The sequence below is a fragment of the Phodopus roborovskii genome, unplaced genomic scaffold (genome assembly GCF_943737965.1).
Source record: "Phodopus roborovskii unplaced genomic scaffold, PHOROB, whole genome shotgun sequence".
Lineage (NCBI taxonomy): Eukaryota > Metazoa > Chordata > Mammalia > Rodentia > Cricetidae > Phodopus > Phodopus roborovskii.
This window is the reverse complement of record NW_026126433.1, coordinates 8,622,385-8,637,282: the sequence shown is the minus strand read 5'-3', so window position 1 is coordinate 8,637,282 and position 14,898 is coordinate 8,622,385. Positions and strand designations below refer to the sequence as shown.

Here is a 14,898-nt window from a genome sequence, read left to right as displayed (position 1 = left end):
AACAATTTAAATCCAATAAGCAGCTATTCACAGTAACTTTACAGTTGTTAAGCGTTTTTCTAGTAGAGGCCTGGTGTGCCCTTAGGCAACCCTGGAGAGGCTTTCAACCATCTAACCTATACACAGTAAGTAGCCTTTTACACAGGACTCTGTGCTGAGCTAGCTTAAGGTTTTTCTAAAATTGACACAGTCTGTGCTCTTTCTGCTGCAAATTCAAGTGCTTCTTCTATCACAGAATCAAAGTTAATGTCCCTAGACAGGTGGAACAGTTAGCTTTACTGTGAATGTGATGCAATCTAGAATCACCTCGGCAGAGTGGCAAGACCAATCTAGTTTAGGGAGTTTCTTGACAGAATCAACTGGGATGGGATGGACTGTAACGTGAGCAATGAGCTGGAATAAGCCCTTTCTCCCCTAGGTTGCTTTACTGGGGTATTTCACCACAGCAACTGGAGAGAAGACTTGGACATCAGGGTCTACAGGCCCCACATGAGCCGTCCCAGGCCACCTCCCTGACCTAGTTCTCCAACGGGCAAGATATGTTTCTAGAGTCTACCCTCTGTCCCAACCAGATTACAATTAAACTTGTAATTGTAATTACATTAAATTAAATGCAGAGACATTTTCATTATATTCCCTGACGGCAATGCAGTTCCTAGGACAGGATGAATACTTAACTGTCAAAACATAGCTCTGACCTCAAAATAGGGAAGAGAGACAATTCTGGAAACAATTATAAACACACAATGACTAGGGGACACAGATTCGAGTTACCTCAAATTCTACATTCTAACATGGGAACATTTGCATGACACTCTCAGTGACAGAACAAAGAAACTCTTAAATCAAAGACACTTTTCAAGTACACTGGTAGAGCATCAGAGAGGTGGCTTCCAGCAAAGTGGGACCATCTCTGCTGTCCGCCTCAGATGCTAGCTGATGACATTCTTAGCTTTCTAGATAATGAACATTAGTGGTCAGTCAATACATTCCAAACCCTTTCATTTGTTAGACAGACACAATGATGTTAGGTCAGGGCAAGGAGCAGCTATTTAGGGAGATAACCAACCCAAAATAAACTGTTCTTAGGTTCTGGACCTGCAACATCATGACCTCTCCAGTCTCTGAAGTTCTCCTGATGTTGCAAACAAAAAAATTAGTTTTCTCCAGGGAGTCTCACTGGGAAACCACAGAGCCCACACCCAACAGTAGATGGCGAGTACAAAACTAAGGCAAGGGCACTATGGAGGTTTTAAGTCAGCAGCTTTCTTTAAACTTACAGGTCCTTTGTGTATACGATGGCTTCTGGTTTGGGGTTTTTATGAGATTTCTGTGTCTGCCAACATATGTGTCTGTATCTGTGCATTTCTTGTGCTTTTTCTTTGGCTCTTTTTCATATTTGTTTTGTCTTTTTTGATTGCTTATCAATATCTTATTACTCTTTAGATATCATTTTTTACTTTCTTTCTTTTTTCTTTTTTTTTTTTTTTTTTTTTTTTTTTGTTTTTTGTTTTGTTTTGTTTTTCAAGACAGGGTTTCTCTGTGTAGCTTCAGTCTGTTCTGGAACTCATTCTATAGACCACACTGGCCCATAGCTCTGAGAGCCACCTGCCTCTGCCTCCCTGAGTGCTGGGATTAAAGGCATGTGCCACCACCACCCAGCTAGATGCCTATTTTCTAAGGAGAGACAGAAAGGGTATGAATCTGGATGGCAGCTAGGGAGGAACTGGGAGGTGTGGGGGTAGGAGAAACCGTAATTAAAATATACTGTATGGAAAAATCTATTTTCAATCAGAAAAAAGTAAATAATTTTTCATGTACATTCTGACCAAATTTCCTCTCCCCTAAGGCCTCCCAAATCCTCCCAACCTAACTTTGTTTTCTCTCTCTCCAAAACAACAAAATAATATACCCAAAATCAAAACAAAAAGTCTACAAAAACAAATCATGTAGTCCATCTTGTTTGGCCAGCTACTCCTGGGCACAGGACCTGCCCTGGAGTGTGGAAGATATACTGGCGATACTCCATTGCAAAAAACTAGTTTTCCTTTCCCAAAAGTTATCAACTACAAATAGCTTCTTAGTTAGGGGTGGGGCTTTGTGTCCACTTCCCCTTCTAGGTGCTAAGATTCTATGTGTCTCTGTCAGTCCTGTTATATCTGGAAGACACCGTTTCCTTAGATTCATTCACTACCTCTTGAAGGTGAGGATGTAATAATATCATTAAACCCAAGATAAATGATACATGGGTGTTTATTGGGGAACAATTACACAGAAAAATACAAAGAACCGCAGAAGCATTTCCCTGCCCTTCTTGCCAGATCTGCTGACCGACCAGCAAGCACCTGCAAAAGCAACATCACATCTTAACTTCCCTCTTCCCGCTTCCATCCTCCTGTTGGGTGTGGCTACCATTATAGGCTCATAGCAGAAACCTACAATCTCTGGCTCTTTGAACCTCTCTGCCTTCTTCCACATAGACCACCCACTCCTGAGCCTTGAAGGAAGGGATTTGATAAAGACAGAATGTTTGGCAAATGAGTGTTCCAAAGTATCTCCCGTCTGCATTTTGACACAAGACATTCTCAATATTCCTCTGGCCTCTTCCTTCTCCCTTCCTCCCACACCTTTGAAACTTAGTTCACACTCTATGCTTTACTTACCTCTACATACACATATTCTGTGGTTACAACTGTGATTTTAAGACTCTAGATCTTGTTCTAACTTCTTTTTTCAACTTGACCATACCGCCCCAATACACATAACTACTACAGACACTTGTTTACTCACAACACTACATACCTCAGATCTTGATTACACAGTCTAATCCTAACAATACTTCAATTTAAGGCTCAGTTTACATAGAAAGAGAAGCACTATCAAAAATCACACTCTATTTAATTTGCCAATCATACAATGTCTTATAATTGTAAATGTTTTACATTCTTGGGGTGGGGGGAGCTTTGAGATAGGGTTTCTCTGTATTGCTTTGGAGCCTGTCCCTGGAACTTGCTCTATAGATCAGGCTGACTTCTGACCTCGAACTCACAGAGATCCATCTTTATATGCCTCCCCAGTGTTGGGATTAAAGGCATGTGCCACCAACGCCCAGCCCTGCCTTACATTCTTTTTACTTAATTTCTATATTGATAACACATCTACAACTAAGTAATAAATAACTAAAAATTAATCTTCACAAATTTGTAAATATATTCATTTGGATTTTTTGTTTGTTTTTGGAGACAGGTTTCTCTGTGTAACAGTCCTGAACCAGAACCAGGCTGGCCTCGAACTCAGAGAGACCCACCTGTCTCTGCCTCCTGAGTGCTGGGATTAAAGGCATGTGCCACTGCCACCATCCTGCTTCATACTATATTAATACAACAGGGGCTTAAGTATCTCGTACTGTAGGAATGTAGAAAATGAAAACAATTTCTATAGAAAATCATTTTCCATCAAATACACTTTTGACAAAGGAATATACATTTTTAAAATTATAAACATTCACAGAACACTTTGTCATGTTTCTTTATGATGGGGTCTCACAATGTGGTCCTGGCTGGCCTAGAACTTGCTCCATAAACTAGACTGGCCTCAAACTCACAGAGATATGTCTGCCTCTGCCTCCCAGGTACTAGGATTAAAGGTATGTGCCACCTTGTCAGGCTTTAGGACAATACACACACACATATTTAAACAGTCTCATCTTATTCAAACTTTGTAATTGTCAATCTAAACATTAGTCCCACCTGACAGATTTTAAAAGGTAAAACACAGGGACATGACAGTAGCAAAAGGACTCAGTTTTGAATCCTAATGTAAAGGATCCTATAACTGATGCTATCCTCCAAGCTGCACTCCTCAGTCACCCCCCCCCCACACACACCATCACCACCAGTAATGGAGACCTAATGATTTCTGCTGCTGCTGCCACCATTACACCACCTCTGTTATCAGCCCCTTCAAAGACCTGACTCCTTGCCTGCAGACAGACCCCCCTCCCCATTCTCCAACAACCTTATGGAATATGAAGGCCCTAGAAGTGCCAACTCAGCCAGCCTGTAAAGGTCTGGGATATCGAGTTCCCAATTTCAACCTCAGGACAGCTTGATTCCTCTCCCCTCCCCACATCTAAGCCTGTGCTCTGGCTTGACTATATGTCCTCTCCAAAACGCATGGTATAACTTTATCTCCACTGATGTGATAGTAAGAAGGGGGTCATGCTGGGTATGGTGGTACATGTCTCTAATCTCACTAAGGAAGTAGAGGCAGTTCAAGGCCAGCTGGTCTACACAGTGAGTTCCAAGCAAGAGCTACATAGTGAGACCTTGTCCAAAAAAAAAAAAAAAAAAAAAAAAAAAAAGAGAGAGAGAAAAAGGGAAAGTTGGTCAGTTGGTCTCACGGGCCCTTTTCTGCATTCTACCCCTTCCATCAACATGACAGTGTTACCCTCTTTGGAGAACAAAGCCAAATGGAGCCATCCTGGATAGAGAAAGCCGACCTTTAATTAGACACCAAGTCTGTTTGTGCCATACCTTCCAGCTTCTAGACTGAGACATGACTGTTCTTTGTAGATTATGCTATCTATAATATTGTTACAGAAGCACAAATAGGTTCGCAGAGCCTCCTTCCTTCTCCCTTCTCTCCCATAACTGTTACTCCTGAATAAATCTCATCCATGCTCATACCCTGAAACTACAGCTTTCCATAGCAGATGCCAGACATTTTATGTTCTTTCAGCTTGATTTAATGAATTCCACATATGAGATAGCTCACACACAACAGGAATGAATTATGTCCATCTGTCCATCCTGGAGACAGAAGTCCAAGATGAAGGCACTGTAGGTTTACTGCCTGTTCAGTCATAACTTCTGTTTCAAAGACTTTCAACTCCTAGTCGTGTCCTCAAAACAAGGGCTAGACTAGGGGCACTTCACAAAGGTACTAATCCCATTCACCAGAGGCAATGCAACTCCCAGTAGATCTCCATCTTCTAATACACATGAATCCTGGAGGGGAGGGAGGAACACAAATACTCAGACCATTGCAGTATATTACCCTAAAAACTCCACCAAGAACTTCTACAGCTGATAAACACTTTCAGCAAAGTAGCAGGATACAAAATTAACATACACAAATCAGTAGCCTTCCTATAAACAAATGACAAACTGACCCCAAAAAAAAAAAAAGTGCAAAAATATCTGCACTCCTGTATTCACAGCAACATTATCTGTAACAACCAAGAGGTAGAAGGAACACAGAGTCTATCCACAGATTTATGGGTAAGTGTGGTATAAATATACAATAGACTATTCTTCAGACTCAAAAAAGAAATTATACATATTACATAACATGGGTAAGCCCTGCGGATATTATGTGCCGTAAAATAAGGAAGTCAAACATACACACAGTACTCTGGCAGTAGCTCAGTACAGTGCTTGCATAGTCAACAGGATGTCTAAATCCGACCCCCAGCACTGTGGAAACCAGGCTTGGGGTGCACACCTGTCATCTAAGCACTCAAGAGGCAAAGGCAGGAGGATCAGAAGTTCAAGTGGGAACCTATCTTAAAAATAATAGTATTAACTTTTGAAAGCAGAAAATAAAAACAAGTGGTTCCTTCTTCTACTGACATTAGAAGAGAGCTGCTTGCCCCAAAGCCCTGTTTCAAAGTCCCTTCCAGGTTACTAGTAAGCCATAATGGTTGGGAAAACATAATCTGGAATTAAATTAGAAGAGAAGAAAAAGCTCCTAAAGAATTTTTGTGGCAAAGAAAAACTAGTTATCGTCATTGAAAGCAAGTTATCTTTATTGAAAAAATACTATCAGCAACAAAAATATGGCCCCCTTAACTGCAGAGATGGCTCAGTGGTTAAGCACTGGCCCAGAGTTCAATTCCCAGCACCCACATGGTGGCAAACAACAGTTCATAAGCCATCTCAAGGGGATCTAACACCCTTTTCTGGTCTTTAAGGGCACTGTACACATGTTGTGCACAGACACATAAGACATGCATACAGGTAAAACACTCATACACAGAAAATAAAAATCTTTAAAACGGCTTCTTTATTAATTTACACAGGGAATTAAAGTCAATACAGACGAAAGCGCGCACACACACCAAGAGTTGTCTAAAACTTTATTTTTCATGAGTTTTTTTTTTTTTTTTTAAAGGACAGAACATTAAAAATAAAACTTAATTAAAACCCAGGCTGTCTTTGAATTCTTTATCCTCCTGCCATAGCCTCCCAAGTGAGGGGTTCTTTGAGGGATCATGGCACCTGGGGAATATTTAAAAAGCCAAAGTACATATTTCCTTAAGAGACTAAGTGAAGGGGGTGGTTTATCAACTACCATTCCTTAAGTTCCAGGACTAAAGCATTTAAGGAATGTTTGTGTAAACACTTCTCTACTCGGGAAAGCAGTATGCTTATAACACTCCACAATTACCAGAGCCAAATTATAATAAGCAAGTTAAAAATGAGCTGAGGACGATGACATGGCGTGAGAAGGTGGAGAACAAAGTGTATACACATAGTTTTTCTTGTTTTACTCTATCATTAGCATCAACTGTTACTGATGGCCAACACATCAGTGTTTTACAATATAGTCCCTAAGCGGCAATTTTAGGTAGTTTTACTTAATGTTTAAAGGAAAAGGGTGTGTGTGTGTGTGTGTGCGTGCGTGCGTGCGTGCGTGTGTGTGTGTGTGTGTCAATCATTAATTTTGTTAGTGGGCTTGGGAAGACAACTCTTTGAGAATTTAATGATCTTATTTTCTGAAATATAAAATCTAAAGCTTCCTCAGGTTGATTTTAAAAGTAAAGCCAAGTAGAAGCAATACTGAGTTCTGCTATTTTAAACAAACTTTCTTCTGAAATGTACAGATTATTTAGAAAATGCTTTCTTTGAACTTACTTAACTTATAATATAGCCTGGCAGTTACCCACAGATGGCAGAATTACTGAACAAAGGGTTTAGAGGCAGAGAAGAGTCATGTAATCTCAGTAATTACTCAAAAAGCCATCAATGCCTTCTAAGTTAACAGAAAGCCATCAATGCCTTCTAAGTTAACAGACTAGAGGAGATTACTCACATAAATTGCAAGTTCAAATCCCCAGACCCACCTAATACAGGTCATGGTAACATGCATCTTTAATCTCAGTGCTCCTACAGCAGAATGAGAGGGGAGATGGGAGATGCCTTGGAAGCTGGCAGGATCCAAGGTACACAGGAGTGATCAAGAGACCTTGTCTCTCTAGGCATGGTGGTGCTCGCCTTTAATACCAGCACTTGGGAAGCAGAGGCAGCTGGATATTGTTGAGTTCTGCTCTTGCAAAAGACCCAAACTCAGTTCCTAGCACACATATGGAAGCTTACGGCTGACCATAACTTTAGCTCCAGAGCATTTTTGATCATGCCCTCTTCTGACCTCCATGGGTATAAGGCACACATCTGGTGCACTTCAGAATACATGCTGGCAAAACACTCATATGCAAAAAATAAAAATAAATCAATCTTTAAAACAAAAAAAAAAAAGGTCAAAAGCTACCTCCATATACCTAGTTTAGAAGAAATCAGTAGAAAAAAGAAACTTGTAGTGATGGAAGAAGCTCCTCAAACGTTCAAAAAGGAGTGATGGAATAGGAGAAAATTATGGAGAACGGTGCCACTCTAGGAGAGAGGAAACAGAAGCCTCATCCAGAAAACACTGTTTGCCCACCCACAAACCTCAAATCCAGTGCAGGTTTTGTTGAAATAGGTGTATGTGCCTGTGGTAGACAAGTCAGCCGTGGATAGAAAACCTACTTCCCCACTCTACAATGCAGTCTATATGATTTAGAGGGCAGAGGGAGATGCTACCTCACAGAGAATTTGCTGATTAATGCTGAATTACCCTGGGGACATAAACCACAGAACTGGAAACAACCACAATCCAAGATGCTGGCTTTAACCCGATACAACCCCAGGACTCCACTGTGGAGAGCAGGAAGGTGGGGTGCTGACTGGCCAACAAGTGCAGGCAGCTAAAGGCACAGCTCCACTCTGAATGCAGATTTCCCGAAGTGAGACTGACTCTAGAGTTTGACAGAGGTCAGCAGGTGTAGAAAAGACTCCCACAGACCGAGCCAAAGACCTAACAAGCAAATGAAAAGTTGAAAGCAAGTAGGTGCAACTATTCTGATACCAGATAAAGTGGACTTCAAAGCAAAATGAAAGATAAAAAAGGCCACCACACTATTAACAAAGGGATATTATCAAAAGGATAAAGCAATGTTGGGTACGTAGTTGAGTTGGTATAATGTTTGATAAGCATGCACAAAGCCTTGACTGGAGAGATGGCCCTGCCCTAGGAGGACCAGAGTTCAGTTCCCAGTACCCACATCAGTGGTTCACAGATCCAGAGGATCTGACATCACCCTCTTCTGCTTCCCTTGGACAACAGGCACACATGTGGTGTATAAACACATACAAAGCAGGCAGGACACTCACACACATAAAACTTAAAAACACAGTTTTTAAAGCCCTGGATTTGGTCTCCAATACCACACAAAGCAAGGCATGGTGTGCAAGCCTGTAACCCTAGTGCTGGGGAGGTAGAGGCAGGAGGATCATAGGTTTCCGGATCATCCTGGAATATCTGAAACCCTGTCAAAATAACTAAATGAATAAGTAAGAATATGTAAAAATTCTAAGTACATATGCACTAAATACCAGGGCTCCCAATTTCAAAAACAAAAACAAAAAGAACCCTATCGGGCATGAAAGGTCCCAGAAGTCCTGATAAAATAATAGAGGGCGATTTTAGTGCCCCAATGTCATCTTTAGAGAGGTCATTCAAATTAAAAATCTTCAATAAACTTCAGTTAAGCTAGACTCTACAACAACAGGCTTTGCAGATATTCAGACTAGCCCATCTAGTGGGAAAGAACACATTCTCAGCAGTATGTACCTCCCACAAATGGACCACAGACTAGACCACAGCAAGTCATATTATAATGGAAGAAACAAACCAGTAGCAAGAGAAGCTACAAAAACTACTCAATTACTTGAAGACTGAACAATATACTCTTGTATGACTAGTGAGATACTGAGGAAATCTAGGCGATGTTTAAGAATTCCTAAAATCAAACAAAAATGAAAGCACAATTTACCAGAACCTTCAGGAAAAACCTAAGACAGTACGTAGCCATGAATGCATTAAAAATCAGAACAATGTGGTCATACACATACAGTATGATCTGTGCTGATACCCAAGGTGCCAGTTACTATTGAGGATCGGGTAGGAGCTCCAGGTGTGGGCCCCCACCTGGGGCTGTGTTGGTATCTGAGGGCCACCCTGCAGCCACCCAAGGTCATGGTGGCATGCAGACTGGCAGTTGTACCATGGACTCCAATGACCCCGGTAGGGGAAAGCTGGTCCTGCCCCTCATAAAAGAGCTGCTGATCCCACAACCCTGACCCTCACACTTGGGAAAGCTGACCTTAACTGTAATAGAAGAGTTGGCCCCCCACACTTGGGAAAGATGGTCCCACATCTCTACCACGGGTGTGTGAGAGCTGGCCCCAGCCCTCATGAGTGGGGTGCTCCCAGCAGCCTGGACTGATCAACTCAGCAGCCACCCAAGTATATATCCAGGGCTTTGAGCAGGCACACCCCAACGTATACCATGGCCATCTATGACCTGCTGGAGTATTGGAAGGGTCTGGGCTTGCAGAGCCATGCCTGTCAGGATGTCTGAGAGATTCTGTGGGGGTCCAGTGTTGATGGTATGCCTGAGGCCAGAGGCCAGAGACACAGGCCTTGAACCTGACCAACAACACATTACAATGAACATTTGCAAGAAAAGCTGTTTGGACAGAAGGGTGTACAGCATGATGCATAGCATCCCAGTGCCACTAAGGCAAATGAAAACTGGATGGACAGGCAAAGACAGAGGAGCAAAGTGTTTGGATCTTTTATTTTATTTTTTTGTTGGTCTGTTTGTTTTTTTTTTAATTGAAGTTGATAGTCTTATATTTTCTGTTTGTTTTAATTTTATTTTTTTAAGTCTATCTTTTTTTTTATTTCTTTTTAGTTTTCCTGTGGGGGGGGGACTACAAGGGTGAAGGGTGGATGTGGAGGGATTGGGGGATGGGTGAGATTGGCATGCATGATATAAAATTCCCAAAGAACCAATTTTTAAAAATTATGTTTAAAAAAAAATCAGAATAATCTGAAATATATAACCTAACAATGCACTCAGGGTTTTAGAAAGAAAAAAGAGAATATAACAAACATAAAACAGAAGGCAAACAGCAACAAAAGATAAAGATTAGGACATATTGAGACTCAAAAATAATATATATAGAATCAACAGAACAAAAAGTTGACTCTTGGAAAAAATACTGACAACCTTTAGCCACACTAACCAAAAGAAGACTTAAATAATAAAGCTGAAATAGAGGGGGCAGTGTAAAAAGACTCCAGTGGACATCTATGGGATAATTAGAGAATACTTTGAAACATACACTGAAAAAAGTGGGAAGACCTAGAAGAAATGACTAACTAGACACAACTGACCTAACTAAATTAAATCAAGAAGACATAAACAACTTAAGCCAGCAGACTGGAGCAGTACTAACAGTCCTCCCACAAAGAAGAGCTCAGAACTGCCCTCACTGCCTAAGTGTATCAAACCTCTAAGAAAGGGAGGGCTACCCTCCACACTCTCAAACCCCTCCACAGAAAGGAAAAGGAAGGCACACTACCAAACTCATCCTTGGAAGCCAGTACTATTCTGATAACCACACCAGATAAGGACACAACAAAGGAAGACTACAGAAGCACTTCCCCAAAAATAAACACAGGGCTGGAAAGATGGCTTGCTTAGTGGTTAAAAGCACTAGCTGTTCTTCCAAGGGACCCAGGTTCAATTGTCAGCAGCCACATGGCAGCTCACAACTGTCTGTAACTCCCGTGTCAGGGGATCTAACACCCTCATACAGAGGTACATACAGGCAAAACACCAATGCTAATGAAAAATAAATAAGTAAATATTAAAAGAAAAAAAAAAAAAGAAAACAAAAGCTGTGCAGTGGTGGCAACCACCTTTAATCCCAGCACTAGGAAGGAAGAGGCAGGTGAATCTGAGTTCGAGGCCAGCCTGGTCTACAGAGTGAATCCAGGACAGCCAGCACTACACAGAGAAACTGTCTTGAGAAGAAAAAACAAAAAGTGGCAACAAGCACCTGTAAATCCAGCATTGTGGAGAAGAGGAAGACACACAGCAGGATCCAAATGTTCACTGATAAACCAGTCTAGCCAAAATGGCAAGGCCAGGTTCAGTAAGACCCTGTCTCAAAAATGAGGTGGGGGAACAATCAAGGAAGATAATTGACATCATCAGCTCCACATGAACATGTACGAGCAAGTACACCCTCACACACATACACTCAAACACACCCTCACACACATACACTCAAACTCACCCTCACACACATACACTCAAATACACACCATACACATATACTCAAACACACCCTCACACACATACACTCAAACACACCCTCACACACATACACTCAAACACACACCATACACATACACTCAAACACACCCTCACACACATACACTCAAACACACCCTCACACACATACACTCAAACACACCCTCACACACACACTCAAACACACCCTCACACACATACACTCAAACACACCCTCACACACACACTCAAACACACCCTCACACACACACTCAAACACACCCTCACACACATACACTCAAACACACTCCCACATACATACACTCAAATACACACCATACACAGAGAGAGACAGAGAAGCATAGAGACAGAGACATAGATAGAGACAGAGAGGCAGAAAGACAGAGACACAGAGAGAGATAGAGACAGAGAGGCAGAGAGAGAAAGGCAGAGAGACAGAGACAGAGAGAGAAGGGAAGTGCAAATGACAAATAGTATAATAGCCAATATTATACTAAGTAGGGAAAACTGAGTATTTTCTCTAAAATTAATAACGACAAATATACCCATTCTCACTGTTTCTACTCAATTGTATTCAACCTTTAAGTTACAGCCATTAAGAGACAGTGACACAATTAGGAAAGCAAAAAGGAAAAATCATATCCATTATAGTGTTTCCACAGAAAAGTAGCAGGATTAAAAAACAAAAACCAAACCAAAACAAAATCCATTTTTCTATATACCAGTGAACTTGCCCAAAAACAAGTCAGGAGGAAAAAAAACCAAACAAACCATTTACAGTAGTTTCTAAATCAATCAATCAATCAATCAATAAATAAATATAACAATAATTGTAATGAAATGGAAGACTTCTATAGCAAAAACTAAAGCATGTAGGGGGGGTGGCAAGGAGCAAGAACTAGCTGGAATGTAAAATGAAAAAAAAATGGAAAAAAAAAAGAATTACAAAATATAAACAAACGAACAAAAAAACTAAGGCACCAAAGATGACTCAAGAAGATGGAAAGACCTTCCATTTTCATGGGTTGGCAAAAATGAATGAATGAGAAAATGGCTATATTACCAAAACTAATATCCAGATTCAACAGAATTCCCATCACATTCACACAACTAGAAATAACAGTCCTGAAACTCATAAGGGTGCACAAAGCAACCCTAAGCAGAAAGAATGATGATGGAGGTATGACACCATTATCTGGTCTCTCAGGGTATACTTCAGAGCCACAGCAACAGACAGACACAGATCAGCAGACCACAATAGGGAAAACAAACACACTCACACAGCAACTGCCACCCAATTCTTGAACAAAGTGTCAAAAGCATCCATTAGAAAAAGGATAGCCTCTTTAACAAATGGTGCTGGGCCTAAGTCTCAAGGAACACAGAAGAAAAGGGGGTGGAAAGACACTCAGATCCCAAGGACCAGGAACTGCTATAAGACTGTTTCCTAGGAATGACCAGGAAGCTAAACCTGTTATACCTCAAATAATATGGCTGACCAAACAAATCCTAAAGAAGGACACCACCAACAGACAAGCTGACATGGAAAAGAGATATCTTACCTGGACCCACCCTAGACAAAGAAGTACAGGCAATTAAGGGCTGCTGAGAGAGGTGCCATTTTCTTCCCAAGGATAAGCCCCTAATGGTTATCCAAAACAAAGTGGTCAACCCTGAAACCATATATACACAAGTAACAGTAAACAGATTCAGCAGGTTCTTTTTGTATATTTATGCATTTATATATGCATATATCTTGTGCGTGCATGCATACATGCCAGTGTAACAATAACAAAGAAAACTAATTCATGGATTTGAGAAGGGGCAAGAGGTGAGGAAAACAGTAGTGGTTGGAGGGAGTAAAGAGAAGTTGGGGAAATGATGTAATTACACTTTAATTTAAAAGTAAAATTTTAAAAGTGGTGCTGGGAAAATTGGATTTCCACATATAGTATACAGTAACATATAGTATACAGTGGAAAACAAAAATGAGATCCTCATTTGTAATTCTGCATAAGAATCAATTGAAAATGGGGGCCAGGGAGATGGTTAGCAAGAAAAAGGGCTTGCTGCAAAGCCTAAGGGCCTGACTTCAATCCTCAGAACCCACATGGTAAAGAGAACCAACTTCTAAAAGTTGTCTGCTGACCTCCCACATCCGCTATTACACGTGTCACACACACACTGCACAAAAAATAAATAAATGTAAACATTTTTAAATTAATTCTGAAAATGCTACAGAAGATTTCAAAATATAGGCAAAGGCAAGGACTTTCTGAAAAAGATTCCAACAACACAGAAATAATCCCAAGAAATGATAGACAGGAATACATGAAATTAAAACCCTCCTTGAGCAAAGGAAACAATCACTACAGTAAGAAAGCCCACAGAATGGAGGTTAAAAAACTAAAACTCTGCTGTTCACTGACAACACACTGGGCAGGAGAGTAATATCTAGGATATATAAGAAACAAAAAATTAAACTTCAAGAAAATATCCCCATCAATAAATAAATGAACTGAATAGGCAGTTTTCAGAAGAAATCAAAATGACCACTAAGTACATGGAAAGTATACAACATGTTTAGCCATCAGAAAAATGAAAACTATTTTGACATCCCAGGCCCCCCAGCCAGCATGGGCACCATCGAGAAAACAAGCAACAGGGCCAGCGAGATGGAGCAGCGGCAAAGAGCACTTGATCTTGCAGAGGTCTTGGGTTTGGATCCCAGCACTCACATGGTGGTTAACAACCATCCTGTGCTCTAGTTCCAAGGGATCTGACAACCTCCATGAACCTATGCAGGCAAAACACTCACACATATAAAATAAAAATAAATCACCCAGCATTCAGCAAACAAAGGCAGGTAGATCTCTGTGAGTTCCAAGCCAGCCTGGTCTACATAGTAGTGCCAGGACAGCCAGGGCTACACGGAGAAACCTTGTTTCAAAAACCAAAAAATTAATTACTTAATTAAAAACAAAAACAAGCAGCAATAAGTGCTATAAGGGTGTGGGGAAAGACAAAGCCTTATACACTGCTGGTGGGACTGTCAACTGGTGTGCTACTGTGGATATCAACAATGAGTGTGTTCTTCAAAAACTCAAAAGTGAACTAGGGTAGGATCTAGCTCTACCATACTTAGGTATGGACCCAAGGGAGTGTAAATCAACATACCACAGAGACAGTGGCACATACATGTTCACTAATGTACCATTTACAATAGTCATGAGTCAGAAAAAGGGGAGGGAAGGAAGGAGGGAGGGAGGAAAGGAGGGATGGAAGGAGGAAAGGAATCAGCCCAGATGTCCATTGTCTTAGTCACTGTTCTATTGCTATGAAAAGACACCATGACCACAGCAACTCTTATAAAGGAAAACATTTAATTGGGCCTGGCTTACAGTTTCAGA

At 40.9% G+C, this 14,898-nt stretch overlaps 1 protein-coding gene across 2 annotated transcripts in view; it reads right to left on the bottom strand.

Moving 5' to 3' along the window:
* The window catches only part of Prkci (protein kinase C iota), a 58,510-nt gene that overhangs the window by 36,066 nt on the left and 7,546 nt on the right, over positions 1–14,898 (bottom strand). The window contains exon 1 of one of the 2 annotated variants that reach the window (XM_051185869.1): positions 602–688. The exons of the other annotated variant lie outside the window; for it this stretch is intronic. Coding sequence (XP_051041826.1) covers positions 602–603 — 2 coding nt within the window. The 5' untranslated portion in view covers positions 604–688. Of the gene's footprint in view, positions 1–601; positions 689–14,898 lie in introns of those variants that run through there. 2 annotated transcript variants of the gene reach the window in all.